General features: G+C 42.5%; 1 protein-coding gene across 1 annotated transcript; it reads left to right on the top strand.

The window, feature by feature from the left end:
• Nucleotides 1–2,689: 2,689 nt before the first annotated feature.
• On the top strand, nt 2,690–15,439 carry tfap2d (transcription factor AP-2 delta (activating enhancer binding protein 2 delta)). The gene is made up of 8 exons (XM_085382545.1): nt 2,690–2,728; nt 3,409–3,927; nt 6,830–6,890; nt 11,036–11,201; nt 12,710–12,828; nt 12,952–13,093; nt 13,906–14,019; nt 15,223–15,439. Exons 1-8 carry the CDS (start codon nt 2,690–2,692, stop codon nt 15,437–15,439), a joined length of 1,377 nt encoding a protein of 458 aa, XP_085238671.1.
• Nucleotides 15,440–15,936: the final 497 nt, after the last annotated feature.

A 15,936-nucleotide genomic window follows, 5' to 3' on the forward strand; every position in this document is an offset into this window, starting at 1 on the left:
CCTCCTCCTCCTCCTCTCTCACCCCCCCCCCACCCCCCCCCCCCTTTCTCTCTCCGTCTCTTTCGTTTTTTAATACCTGGCGTGCGACAACCGGCCTTCACCGATCTCGTCGTGCAGAGGTTTCACGTCGAGCCTCGAGGCAAAACAATCGCTATCGGTTAATTAAAATATAAAAGGCCTTGAGAACTTTTTAAAGGAGCTATTTAAGGCGGCCCCTGCACCGCCCGTGTCTCCGCCCGGGCCGTTTGTGTTTCTTATGAGGACTTTTTCAGACTTGACTACAAGAGTATAAGCTAAATAGTCTTGATCAAGGAAAAAGGGAAGCTCTTGTAGAATATTTTAGTTTTTCTGTCAGTCTGTTTTCCTTTCTTACTTTTCTTTCCTCTTTTTTTTTTAACCATGTGACCATATATGATGACTCTATTTTCAATATGAGAAAAGACACAATTTGAAGAAAAATCTGTAAGAACTAATGTAAAATTATTATTATTATTATTATTATTATTATTATTATTATTATTATTATTATTATTATTATTATTATTATTATTGGTGTTGTTGTTGCTGCTGCTGTTGTTACCGATTACGACAGAGAAGGAGACGCATGTAGTAACAGATGGGAGGAAAAATAGTTGCTTAATTAAACTGCAGAGTCAATCTCGGCGTCCCAGCGTCTGCACGGTCACTGTCTGCACTTTAATAATATCAGGGAGTCGCTTTGGTTACAGTTACAGCTGAGTAGAAAAAAACCCCATCCAAAACAAGACTGATTAGGGCTTATGTCTGCTGTGGGTTGCAGCCCCCCTCTTCCTGTGTGTTGGCTGGTTTGTTTTGAATGGCAGGAAATCTGACAGACAGAATAATTCTCCTCTCCTTCTTTAGTTTTCCCCTCCTCTCTCCTTTATTTCCTTCTTTGCTTCTCTTCAGGCAGTGGCCACAAGCTTTGGCTTCTGCTCTCTCTCCCTCTCTCTCTCTCTCTCCTTTTTTTTAAAGTCTTATACGTCTATTACTTCCCGGTTGGCCTAAGGGCAAGACAGCTATAGATTGCGTCTTTCTGTATATTTAAAGTCATTATAGCTTGGATTTTGATTCATGCGGCTCTGTACACCTGTAACTGTTTTATGCTTTGTTATCCTATAAAAGGTGCAACCTGCTTTAAAATTAGAGAAGGTAAAGAAAAGCTTTCACCTGATTACAGCGTCGATTCCCCCCCCCCCCCCCCCCCCCCCATAAGCTTTTCATATAATTGTTTCAAAAAAAAGAAAAAAAACATCTTCTGCCATCTTACTTTACAACACCATCACGGCTCCGTGCAGCTGGGCAGGACCACCCCGAGGGCGCCTGCTCAGGTGAGTTACAGCACGAGGAGAAAGGCAGAAAGAGAGAGAGGGAGGGGGGGAGAGAGAGGGGTCACGAGGCTGACCGACTGACCGAAAAAGACATAATAATAATAATAATAATAATAATAATAATAATAATAATAATAATAATAATAATAATAATAATAATAACGTACATGCACACACCTAACATTTATACAGTGCTAATATCAGATATGAAAAACGTTGGTTTGTTATCACAAAGCAGACCCCCCCCCCCCCCCCCTTCCCCCTAAAGAAAGAAAAGAAAAGATATGGAATGGGAATGAAACCCTTCAAAGGCAGTTTTTCATGCAAAAGCAAAAACAAAACAAAAAATAAATAAATGTAAATAATGATAATCATAATAATAATAACTAGACCTCCTCCTTCGATTTAATCCAGTCCTTAAGCACGTGAAAGTAAATAACAAAAGCGATAATTAGCAATAGTGGAAAATATTTTAAATTGGTGTATACATTTATAAAGTCTGTGAGAGCTTATTTCTCTCTGTGTGCATGAAATAAATTTGCACTGAAACCCGCATTTAAATTGTGCCATAAAAACAGCATGAGAGCAGCAAACGATGGTAATTCATCTAAAAACATTTGATGCATGCAGAAAGCGCCGAAAACCTGCCGTTTCATAATTATCCCCCCTGTTAAAGCTCGCTAAATTCATTACAAGTTTGCTGCAAGAACAGAAGAAAATCTCATATATTTTTTTCTACGCCCATTCCGTTCTTAAATCAAAAATAGCTTTAAAATATGTCAAAGCAAACTTACATTTCTGTTGAAAAATCCGCACATTTTTGTTTGTAAAATGACTTAGCCAATGTGGATAAAAAAAAATATTAAAAATGATAATAATAATAATAATAACCCGACGAAACCGAGCAGAAGACCTCGTGAAAACACAAACGGGTCAAAAAGGAAAAGGTCCGCAAAAAGCGTAGAAAATGTTGAAAGAAGCACTTGGTTCCTTATTAAGGCGAAGATACAATATTTATTCCGTGTCTCCTGGGATGCTCCGCTCCGTCTATTGTCCTCCCATTCCTCAGTGCTGATGCTTAATTTTCAAAACTTCTATATTACCAAGGGACCTACGACATCAGCCGAGAAATACCCTGCAAGTACAAAATCCGTGAGCCAGCCCCGTCCGTGCAGAGGGGAGACGCTCGCGTTCCGCCAGCTTTCTACCGTTACCGAGAGCACGCGAGGGGGGACTTTTCCATTTCTCTCGCTTTTTGGGGATTTTAAGGCATTTTTATTATTATTCGATCCGGCCAGAAAGGAGAGGAAAAAAATACGGGTTACTTTGGAGAAAGCACAATGTCAGCGACCTTCCCCGGACTTGTCCACGACGCAGAGGTAAGGGTCGTTTATTTACTTTACAGATCTTAATTTGTGAAATTACAGCAGGTGTGTGGTGGAATAAGTACTGTTTGGTTTGAAGGGAGTTACAGAAGCATTTCGAAATAGCGTCTGCTCGCAGGGAGTCTCTAAGTGGAATATAATTTATCGCAAGGACATTAAAGAGATAAAAGTATGCATGGAAGGAGAAATGAATCGGTGCAGCTCCCGGTAAAAACGAGGCTTTTTTATTACTAGTGTGTGGAAGCAAAGGGGGCTCGTGTGTGTGAGCCGGTAACGGCGTGATTAGGACATTTTAGGGCGGAACACTCCGCTGTGTCTCACTCTGCTTACCTCCCATCCACAATGAGCGAGAGAGCTGGGACAGTAAATTTGCCAGCAGCTCGGTAATAATAATAATATATAACAGCACGCCTTTTAAAACGCTGCGAGGAGAGTGACAGGCATGCCAAAGGGAGGAAGAAAAAAATACCGATGGCTCCTGTTGCCGCGCGTTCGTTCCCCTCCCGGGCGTGTGGAAATGACATCTCCTTCAGGTGGTTTAAAGTGGGGGGGAAAAAGCGCTTTGAGTGTGTGAGTTGTGTTTTTGAGTGTGTTTGGGAGGCAGAGAGAGGAGACACCGGCTGATGCTAAATGACACGGCTCATATATTTCCCCGTCTCTTTATTATCTTGTAGATACGTCACGACGGATCAAACAGCTACCGGCTCATGCAGCTCGGCTGCCTGGAGTCCGTGGCCAACTCCTCGGTCGCCTACTCCTCCTCCTCCCCGCTCACCTACCCGGCACCGGCGGGGACGGAGTTTGCCTCACCCTATTTCTCGGCCAACCACCAGTACACGCCCCTCCACCACCAGTCCTTCCACTACGAGTTCCAGCATTCCCACCCGGCCGTGGCCCCGGAGGCCTACGGCCTGAACTCGCTGCACTCGGGCCAGTACTACCAGCAGATCCACCACGGAGAGCCCGCCGACTTCATCAATCTGCACAACGCGCGCTCGGCCCTCAAGTCCTCGTGCCTGGACGAGCAGCAGCGGCGCGAGCTGGGCTGCCTCGACGCTTACCGGCGCCATGACCTGTCGCTGATGACGTCACACGGCTCACAGGCCTACGGCGTCGGTATGCACCACCCGGACCAGAGGCTGCTGCCCGCCGCCGGCCTGGGCCTCCCTCCGCCTGCGGCGGACGACCTGCAGGTACCGGTGGCCTCCATACCTCTCTTTCTACACTCTCTTCTCCACACGGCTCGAACACGTTATTGTGCCCCCTTCCTTCGGCTTCGCTTCTCCGGTTTATTAAGTCTGCTCCATATAGGATAGCCGACAATAGGATACAGAAGGGCAACAGCCCGTCTTAGTTGTCACAAGACCCAGTGCCCCAGTATCTCTGCCCCACTGGCCTACTATTGAAAAACTTTACCCCCCTTTTGTAGCACAGCAATCCCAAAATATTGAACAGAAAGACAGCGCCAGATGTCTGTCTGTCTGCCTGTCTGCCTCATCTGTCTGTTGTCTATGACACTCACAAAGCTGCACTGGTCTGTAGTTATCCCCATCCAACGACTCTGTCCTACTTTCTTTTCTTTCTTTTTTTTTTTGTAAGTCATAATGGATATCATCTTGAGATAAGTTTGGTGCCAAAGCAAACGTGACTATAACAGGCTAAGTAAATGTCAAGTCCACACGGCACAGTGCCTCTGAAAAGCAAGCCTGTTTCTAAAGGTTAATTGACTGGCAGTCTATACAATCCCATTGTGAAATCCGCCCTTTATTTTTCCACAAACACACGTGACCCATATTTTACATAATTCTTTTCGATGTAAAGAAATGGTCGAGATGAAAATGGATTCGCACGGTTCTTGAGCGTGTGTGTGTGACAGAGAGAGAGAAAGAGAGAGAGAGAGGTCGAGTGTGTGTGTGTGTGTCCGGCTGTCTGTTGAGGCAAAGAAAAGCCGCTGGTTGCTCTATTCTCCGGTAAAGGGCGGATTAACGGATCGGGATTCAGGGCACAATGGCCTGCTCGAGCACCATAAAGCACCGTAGTTTATCCAATTACCGACTTAACGTCAATCAACTTTGTTACTTATGCAGCGACATCTGAGCTGCTTCAAACGCGGCTCTAGTTAAACACAATTTAACACAGTGGCACATAATTTCAGTCGCGTTAACTATTTACCACCTCTACTCGAGCTTTTATCGACGCATTTACGAGGTATATTTAGGCATACAGTGCTTTTTTTTAGTGCTACAATATTTATAAAGCATTTAATTTTAAGGAATAAAAATATAAAATGTTATATATTTTTAATATATTTATAGATGTATAAATGTATATTTGTTAATAAATAATATGGGGTGTGGCAATATAACCCAGGGATTATTCTAAGTCTTCAAATAGGAGCTTATAGATATACATTTATAGTGCAGCCTGTTTTTTTTAAAAAAAAAAAAAAATTTTAAATAAAGACTTCTACATATGATTTAATACATTTTAATTTACTGATAATTGCAACATATTTTTGCGTAACATTTTTCATATTTTATTTTATTTATTTTATTTCACTTTATGCACGCTCGTTAATGCAAATATTAGATTTATTTCGAGATTTTTTTTAAAGGCTTAACAGGTTTGACCATTTTTTTTTACGCTAAGAAAGAAACGGCTCGTGAACCTGAGCTTACACGAGGCGGATGTATGGACGGAACAGATGCGCCTATGGTCTCGTGCAGCCCGGTCGCATCTTTGAGCGGGTTAAAGAGATTTTCATGCTCAACAAAAGCAGCTGCCACACCTTTCTACCGTCACTAAGCTAATTCATGCAAGACCTCTGCGTTTTGTATATTGATTTTATAATCACTTTAGCTTCGGAATAGAAGAAAAGAAACAGAGCAGGAGCTGGTTAAGAAGGAGCAACAACAAGCTCTCTTTCCCAGTTAATTTTAATCGGGGGCTTCTGCGTGGGCCAGGCCTAGAGGCTCACGCGGGGGGATTAAGCATTTTCTGAATAAAAAAGCGCGTGTTCTCCTTTCTTGATGACATTGTTGATAGCACGCGAGTCTGATCTGCATCTTGAAAAATGGCGGAGGTAACAGGTTTTCGTGCACGTAGGCCTACATATATGTTGAAGCCTGGTTGCTTATGTGTACACAGACACTGATGCCCCAGCAGGTTGGTGGTGGCTGCAGTAAATTCTGCAAACCTTTTGCTCATTTTTGAGTCTGCGTGAGTTGTGCTGTCCTCGGTTATAGCCTGAAGCCTTTCAAATTAAGCTCGTTTCTGGGTAAGCCGTGAGCTGCATGCTTTATTTCGCTGTGCCCTCAATTTTACTCAAAGCCTGCTAAGTGATGTACACTTTCTAACAAAAAGGCTTCCAACACTAGAAAACTGCTCAAAGGGCGTGCAACAGGGGCCAGTGTTTGGACTCAGTAAGGTGCTTTCCCCCCCTCCCAAGCTCTTTCTGCTGTGAACTTTGCGGTGCTTTGAAGGAGTTTTAATTGTATAGATGTGGTGGTTTTCAACCTGTGGGTCGCGGCATTCCAAAGAGGTCAGAGGATAAATCTGCAGGGCCCTAATATGGAAGAATTAAAGACACCTGGAAACCTTCAAAATTCATTTAAAAGGGGCGAGTCATTTAAAACTACAAGAATGCATCATTTTTATCCATTATAGGATTGAGGCACTGATCTATGTCTGCACGGGCACAGAGAAGCTTTATGGTGTTACTTTCAAACCTGACATTTCACTTAGATTTGTATTCTTTGTTTGCATTGTATATGGATCTTGAATATACATAAAACCGAGCAACATATGCCCAGTGTTTGTTGTCACAGTTTTATTTATTCTGATATACTCCCGTGACTGCATGAGTTTGGCTTTTAGTGTGTGGCTGCAAGTGAAAAGAAGGGGAAAATGGGGATTCACGTCCTGGATGTCCTAAAGAATGACTTCACCGCATACGGAGAAAAAAAAGAAACAAACCGCACTAATTGTTGCTGCATCTGAAGCCTGGCAGCTGGGAAGCTCCAGCGGTGTACAAAAAGAATCTGGTTAAAGTGATTTCACCTCCCCGCTCGTCCTAATGAGTGCGTGTCTCCGCAGGGCTCCGTGGAAGCGCAGTGTGGGCTCGTGCTGAACGGCCAAGGGGGCGTCATCCGGAGAGGTAAGGCCCCCGTTTATTCTCTGCTGCGGTTGTTGTTATTGTTGCTGCTGCTGCTGTACCGGAGGCCGTGAACACTCACGGGCTCGACACGACAAGACAGCGAGCAGACAGACAAACAGGCGAAACACTCCTCTCTTGTCTGCTGTCAACACGCTGCAGCAGGAACGGCCCCGATTTGTCACCTATTTAAACAGCAGCGCCGTACAGGCGCAGAGGCAGTGCTCCCCACTTCCAGAATGTCACTCAACACCCACGTTTTTTTAAACACCAGTCATACCAAACCTTGGCTTTGAGATTGGCGACATGATTAAAATGCCACGAATTAATGTGATGACTTATATTTCTAGTGTACTGATACAGTTACTTATAGGCCTTGTACTTAAACGCGCATTTGACACATGCCCTCTCACACTAAAGTTACGCCAGAAGCTTTTATTTTGAAGTCAGACGTGTGGGTAATATTTTATAAGACTGACGGCGTGCGTTTGTTTTCATGTAATAATAATATTATATGCTATTAATTTAATATTCATGGTTGAGTTATCATAAATTCAGTGTCGATTTTTGTTAAAGAAAAATGGCGCAGACGTCTATATGAAAGCAGATTTAAATAATCAATATTATTACAATAGAGAAATATTGTTACAAGTGAGTAAGATTTGGGTTTAATTTAACAACACAATTCTGTATCCTCTTAATGTTTACAAATGTGTACGTTTATAGTAATTTGAAAATATTTTTGGCCAGAAAGTAACCTAGTATTTAATAGTTTCGCAGCTGCATTTGTGGACTTTTTTTTAAATTTAAAAGTAAATGTTTTTGTGGGATACAAAGAAGAGCAGTCAGGTTTGTGTGTCTGTAATGCAGCTGCTGTTTTTATGTGTTAGCACCTGTGTGTTTAATCTGGCACAGCAACCAAAGATGTGGCGGCTAAGGTTAGCTTTTCCAAGGGGAAGCTGTGGATGTGTTCCCCGGACTTTTTCTTTCTTTAATTTTTTTTAGAGGGGACTGTGTGCAATTTTCCACACTGAGAGGAAAGGCTGTGTCTCGGGTTTAATTTTTCATCAGCTCTGCCTAGGTGTTGGGGCTTTTCTCTCGGATTGACGCGGGAATCCCTTCGCTATCACTTTCGGTTAATGGTGCGCCGTATTTGGCCCTGAGCTCAGCCGCTGCAACCATCACAACCAATAATCTTTGCTTTACCTCCCGCTCCCGTATCGATAGCTTCTCTCGCCTCGGGCGGACGCTTTGATATGCTAATGCCGAGCGGGGCCCCGGATTCAGCCGAGATCATATTAATGTTGTTCTTTCTGACTGCGGCTTTGGCGGCATGAATATTCACATAACCTTTTTCAAAAGAAAATCACTCAAGAAATGCGGATCCTACTTAGGAGGAGTCGTCTGTGTTTTTAATCACCCTGCTATCCCTTTTCCAGTTCAGTTCTAACAGCAGCTTCACAGATCAAGCCGATCTGTCAGACGCGCGCCCCCGCTACCACATCCCGTGCACGCACAACCCTCTCTTCTGTCAAGACATTGGCGGGCTTTTTTGGGGGGAGCTATAAACATTGTTGTTAAAATATGAGGAGAATGGCATTTGGCCCTTGTCTCTTTTTCTTTAATTTTCGTGGCAAACTCGTAAAAGGCGCTTGATTCCGCGTGTGATCCCGCCCGCCGCTCGCGCCGCAGCCCGAGGCTACTCTCCGTTGCTTAAATACCGTTATCGCCTCTGGGCCCGCGCGCTCCACTGACTGCACTACCGGCAATAGCTCTTTTCGATTGCCCTTGGCAACATAAAATACAAACTACTTTGAATCAAAACATTTTTAGGGGAATTAATATGATGTGAACCCGCGGCTTTCAGAGACGCGCGCCCCTGTCAGAGCGCGTGAGTCTGACAGACAGGTTTGCCCGGTTTGTGTCACTTATGGAGACACGGGCAAGCCGGACCGCGCGCATATAAACACACGCGCACGCACACACCGGGGCTCAGGCTTAACCAAAAGTATCAATCGATTCCCTCGACCTGCAACCGTCCATTTTTTGACAGCCTGAGTGAAACACAGGTCCCATACAGTCTTGTACAAAGTGGTGCCCGCTGGAGTACAACAGGCTTTTGTTTCCACACCATTATGATGTTACAGTTGTGCTGTGGGCATGAGTCGCTGTCCAGGTGCTGGAATGAAAGGTGCTAGCCGCTGTCCATGGTGCTCAGACCGGATGACATGTTTTTGAGGCTGCATGTCTAACCTCAACCCTTCCTGTGGCCAGAAAATGATGCGAATCTAGCACATTTCAGCAGATTGTGAATAATAGATTCTGAGAGCAGAAATATGGGTTACAGCTGGTCATATATGAGGCTTAGTTGGTGGCCAAATTGTGCCCTAAAAAAAGAGAGAGAGAGAGATTGGCGTGTGCAGCCAATCTTCGCCTGCAGCATTGTTCTCTTCGGCCTAAATGGCATCCTTTTTTCTCCATTTCATCATATCCAGCACGCCTTAATAACAACGCGACACACCCTGCTGTTAGATTTGATAATGAGGCAGATGAATAATAGAATATAGCCTACAGTACATCAGACAGAAACCTTGCGTTTCGGCTGCTTGGGACTTTATTTCAAGTGAAAGTTTAATAACGATAGGCCCACTCAGAACAGTCGATAAATTCCAGGAGGATCCAGTAACACTGATTCAGACGCAATTAATAATGTGAAAGGGCCTTCACTACACAACCAAAATCATTTATTCACACTTTCAGGAGCCTCAAGTACACAATGAAATCAACATGGTAGTTGGTGGTGGATGATTTAAAGAAGGTTTTGTTTCCCCCCTCTTGCAGAAACACCATATTATTGTTACATAGAGAGAACCATTGGGCTGAAGCAGGTATATAAATATATGTACACAGTAATAAAAGCATTTAATATTTAACTAGTGAGGAGGGCTGAAAGACACATATTGATTGTGGAGAATGAAGATGCTCGATTATTATAGGGATTAATTTTTGATTTAATAATATTTACACATATATTGCATTTACATTTAAACAGATAGGGAAGCTGTAGAAGATGGACAATTTTCTTGGATGATACACCTTCTTAATATAACGACTAAGCAAATTCAGCTAATTTATGGGAATAAATTTTAAAAAACTGTATGGAAAAAAATAGGCTTAATCTTTAATGTATTTAATGTCTGACGTGATGGGAAAAAACTGTCTCAAACAAAATGGTTTTATCATCATATGAAAGACCTTCCAAAACATTCACCCTGATGCAAACTGTTATTATTAACCAATAACTGGACAATAGAGTTCCTGTTTGATGTGTGCACAGTTCACCCAGTTGGTTTTTATTCTTTGTATCACATCTTGAAATGTGGGATTCTTTGAAATCAGAACCAAGGAGACCTCATGCAAAGTGTGTACACAGCTGAAACCACCCTCTATGAACAAAGGTGCAAAATATTCTGTGCAGTTCTCCCTGAGGTAGCATTCAGCGAAAGCTTTATCCAGTGAAACTTTTCCACAGAAAAAAACACATTTGCATGATTTCCAACCAAGCAGACATTTCAATCTGTCATTTGAGCAACGCTGATCCAAATACTCAGTGAATGCTTGCTGGTTTATACTTTTGTGCACTCTTTTCTGTCACCAAAATGTTCATATGTTTTCTGAAACAAGATTTTTTTTTCCAAGGTCCAACTTCATTTTTAATAAATGCATTTTTTAAGTATCTTGTTGCTTTTTGATGAAATATGACTTGATGCATTATTACTGTAAAAACTAACATTTTTGTTGCAGAACTTAAAGAGCAAATCTTGTATTGATACTTTATTAAGCAGTAATGTACTATTAACACGACTATAAAATCTTGCAGTTCAGTGACAGACATTGGTGTAGCATTCAGATCTTGGATCAGTTTTTGGGGGGGGCATTTTGCTTGTTTTTTCTGTTTTGACAGAATAAAGCATTAAATGTGCATTATACAAAGCTGTTGCCTTCATTAGAACATTTTGTGCAACCTTCTTACAATACTGAATAGCAAAAAGTAGCCTAAATTTGGCAAACTAGTCCTTTCAAACCTTTACAGTGATGCTGCTTTTTCTTGCACCTTGTTGTAACAAGCTTCCTGTCTCTGTGTGCAGGGGGAACATGTGTGGTGAATCCTACAGATTTGTTCTGCTCGGTACCCGGTCGGCTTTCGCTGCTCAGTTCCACCTCAAAGTACAAAGTCACCATCGCTGAGGTGAAAAGAAGACTGTCCCCGCCAGAGTGCCTCAATGCTTCCTTACTGGGCGGCATACTGCGTAGGTCAGTATGATGCACATACAGGATATTAGTCTGACAACATGCCTAAGCTTCATCACAGCGTCTCTAAATATAACTACACTGATTAAAGAGAGTATATTGATGTATCGGTTTGAAGACAAATCAGACTTATCAACTGTTTTGAGAGTTCGCTTAGTGCGGCTGAAGTTTCTGTGTCATCTTACTGCAACATTATGGATCTATATGCTGCTATGACAGAGCTGCTTACAGCTCTAAAGAACTTCAAACTCATTAAGAGTCTAAGCCTAAAATATCCTCTCACAAATAAATCCTGAATCCACTGTGACCACTGGCCAGTGCCTTGATGAGTTTCAGGCATTCATCAGATTCTGATATCTAGTTCTGAAGTATCACTTTACAGGTTAATCAGTATCATCTCCAGAGAGCGAGAAACCCAAATTTCAAATGTGTTTAATCAGTAGCAGGGTTGTTAACGGCTTCATTTGGCAGATTAGAGCAATTTCTAAAAAAACAAAAAACAAAAACATTTTGACATACTTGTGGTGTAAAAACATCTGAAAAATCCTAACGTCTCTTTTGGTGCATCCACACACTGTTAAATTCTAGCAGCATGTAATGATATTGGAGTAAGGAGGTGAGTGTGATGGATGGGGACTTTGAAAGTGAAAAAAAAATTTTTTTAAGTGTAAATCTGGCTGGTGAGCATTGGAGAGCGCTGGCTGAATCTTTGTAGCCCTCAGATGAAACAGAGGATATATAGCAGCGCCCACAAAGACTATTGTAGGCGAATGAGGGCCGGGGCTGCACGCGCCGCCATGCCCAGGGAGCCAGAGGGAGGCGAGACCAGGCCAAAGCATGCCAGGATCAGAGGAACCAGAGGAAAGCAAGAGTTGCCAGCGCTGTATTATTGATGAGGTGGAGAGAAAGGGAAGAGGGAAAGAGGAACGAGCAAGCACAGAGAATATGGCTGGTCCTACAAGATGAGGAATCAACAAAGTAAAATAAAATAAGATAAATGTGCAAATAGCTACTGTTGATCCTCGTGTGAAGAATATAAACTGCAAATCTCTAACAGATGAGTATCTGGAATGTGTTTAATCATGTTGTGTCATTTAATAATAATCACTTCACAAAGAACAACAGAAATGTGCAGAAAGTTGTCTCGAGTGGAACTGCAGGTTTAAAGTTTTATGGCAGAGGAAGGAAGCACATATGCTTTAAAAAAATAACATAAAAGACTGAGGAAGCTTTGTGCCTCTGCCTTAACCTTATGGCTTTGTCACATCAAAACAAATCCATATTCTTGCCTTGTTTCTTGTGAGACTTAATTAAGCACATCCTTTTCAGTAGAACAAGGAGTTCACATTAATTTGATTGTACCTTAGTTCTATGAAAAATGACTGGCTGATCGATGCTGCTTCTGCTCCTGCTGCTGTGCTCCATATATTCAGTCTTTTGGGGTCTTGTATAATTCAGTTGCTTGACTTTGTAGGATATGTGATGCATAGTTCTTTACTATATGTTTCCAGAGCAAAGTCTAAGAATGGAGGCCGGTGTCTTCGTGAGAAATTAGACCGTTTAGGGCTCAACCTACCAGCAGGACGGAGGAAAGCCGCCAACGTAACGCTGCTCACCTCCCTGGTGGAAGGTAAGTAACTTTCCTGCACATTTTTTTTTTGTCATTTTCAATTTATATTGCACCACATTAATTTCATAATACAGTTTAATTGTTGTCTCATCAGTCTTTTTTCCCTCTTTTGTTTTCTTTCAGGTGAGGCGCTCCACCTGGCGAGGGACTTTGGCTACACCTGTGAGACAGAGTTTCCCAGTAAGGCAGTGGGTGAACATTTGGCGAGGCAGCACAGTGAGCCGAAAGAAACCAGCGCGCGCAAGAAGATGGTCCTGGCTACAAAGTGAGTGAAACACATGCAACGTACAGACACACACTAAAAGAAGATGGCAAGAAACAAAAAACTTTTGCTACTGCGTGGTCACACAGAATAGGTTTTATTTTGAAATTCTGGAAATGTGAATGTTTCTGAGTGATCAGGTTTCAGTTAATGTTTGTCTGTTGTTTAAGGCATGGACAGATCTGTCCCTGTCAAATGTCAGGGAGAGATAAATTTTACTTAAACACTTATATTCCTATTTACAGCCATTACCAGCCATTACAATCCTTTGATTTAAGAAAATCTTTCAGAAAAATGATTAACAAGTAAATATAATAATAACAGTAGGTAAGCTTTGGTGTGACTTCTTGCTCAAACTGTTGTAAACTCCTTCACCTTACAGCAGTTTCCTGCATGGAACACCTACTGTATGTGGAAAATATTGTGTTACCACATTTAAGGGGTTAGCGCTTATATTTATATAATTGCAAGAGCTTTATTTGTAGTTCCTTCTTACAGTATAAAACTGTATTCTGAATATGCTGAAGGGGAAATAAAACTCCCACTCTTTTCCAGATAAGTTGATTTTGTTCCAATAAAATCAGCCCAAGAGTTGCTATAATGCTAACTGAAATGCAAAAAGACAAGACCAGAAAATGCTGCGTGGTGCAGAATCTTTGGTATCATGTTAGGAAAAACAATGAACCAGTGGAAGTAACTTAAATCTGCATGTGGGTGGATCCAAAATGATGAGGGTGGGTGCAGAAAAGGGAGAAAATGTGATGGTTTTGTTGGAGACAGATGGTAAACCCTTAGTCCCTCCTTCTGTCCGTCAGGCAAATCTGTAAGGAGTTCCAGGACTTATTGAGCCAAGATCGCTCTCCTCTGGGCTCATCCAGACCAACACCAATCTTGGACCTGGACATCCAGAGACACCTCACACACTTCAGGTAACACGTGTGACACGCATAAGAAAATAATGGAGCGTTTCCTTTCTTTTCCCTTAAGGATGTTGCCAATCTTGAGTCACTCTCGGCACTAAATCTACTGAGCGAAGACAGTTTTCTTGCAGAGCCTCGCTCTGTGTTTTCCCACTGACCTCTCTGCCATTTTAGAAAGATGCAGCTGTGCAGTTTGATATTTGGCACAATTGACAGAGGAGGAGGAAACAGCGCCTTGTTAGCAGAAATGTCACATCTATGGCGTCATCATTTGCAGAATATACAACATCTTATCAGACCTCTGAAGGGAGCTGTACTGTAGACTGCTGGGCAGAGAACCAGGATGTGAGCTCAGTGGTAGAAATAAAGTGACAGATTGAACAACAACATCCTTCTGCCAACTTAAGGGTCTGAGCTCAAGGACGAGCAGCTATTTAGCTCTGGACAAACCGGCATGATGAGCTGATAGGACAGATGAAATGATATCAGACTTAAAAACTGATTCTTAAAAAGCGTTTCAATGCATATTTTACCTTGTATCATAATCCTGCAATTTTGTAGCGCTTTTAAATTTGTGATGTCACGAATGTTCAGATTCTGATGACTGACTTTGAAAAGAGAGTTTATCTCAAATAAACTACAAAAACACTGTTGGCTAGGACTATCACTACACTACAAATATCAAATACAGATATGGGGACATGATATGACTTTTAGCCAGTATGTCTAATGTTTTTTTTTCAAACAGTCTCTTTCAAAAGTGATAAAAGCCTAAAGTGAATTTGATTAAGACATCACCAGCAGTTCAACAGCCAAGATTAGAATAACCTTAGACAAGAACGACAACAACAATCTTATGTGAAATTTCCTAATCGGCAAAGCTCTAATTTGTATTTCATAGTTTAAGCTGGACAGCGTTCAGGCCTTTGCTAAAACAGGAGCAGAAACTCTGTGTTTCCCAGTAAACTGCTGTGGAAACAGATCATCGCAGAGCATCACAGAGAGGCTTTTCTGACAGACTAAAGAAACTTCATTCAGAGGTTTTGAAGCTCCATAATGCAGGAGGAAGGTTTCACCGCAGGTGTGAGAAAATCTGAGTCACTTCAGCTGTTAGTGTCATACAAACTCCCCAACAGCTCCACTGATTCATTTAACCTTCACTTCTTTGGTTTGTCATTGCTCTAATAATCATTTCCCTCTCTTCCCATGCAGTCTGATCACTCACGGGTTTGGCACGCCGGCGGTCTGTGCAGCTCTCAGCACCTTCCAGACAGTGCTGAGCGAGATGCTCAACTACCTGGACAAAACCTCGAGTGGGAAAACGAGCGGAGCCGGCGACCAACAGATCAACAACAGCTCGGAAAAGACGCAGCTCCGGAAAACAGCCGAGCCCCAGAGCAAAGACGGGAAAACAGAAAAGACTGAGTAGCCCCCACCCACCCGGTCCCCGTGCCTTGGAGCGCTGCATTTAGAAGTGTGCGTGCGTGACTGTGTGTGAACGCGTGCACTCTGAAAGGGGATCTGTTATTTCCCATGCATTGCTGTATCTTCTTTGGGACAATTCCTATTTATTGTTATTTATTTATCTTATGTTGACATGTAACACTAACTGAACTGTCCCAAGCAAGACATCCTGATGTGTGAGCGAAAGCAACGCATCCAGTGTAAATGTGCGTGCGTGCGTGCGTGTGTGCGTGCGTGCGTGTGTGCGTGTCGTGACAAAGAGGAGCCTTGCCATGGAGATGGCTGTGACTCATCTAGTACTTTATTTCTTTATTTATTAATTCTCAAAACAGGAGGTAAACAACACAGTTTCCCAGGACAGGTTGGGGGGGATACATATTTAACACACACACACACACACACACACACACACACACACACACACACACACACACACACACACACACACACACTCAGGGTTTG

This window comes from Rhamphochromis longiceps, linkage group LG15 (assembly GCF_057381845.1).
Source record: "Rhamphochromis longiceps isolate RC_006_pf linkage group LG15, R_longiceps_female_GT1.1, whole genome shotgun sequence".
Classification (NCBI taxonomy): domain Eukaryota; kingdom Metazoa; phylum Chordata; class Actinopteri; order Cichliformes; family Cichlidae; genus Rhamphochromis; species Rhamphochromis longiceps.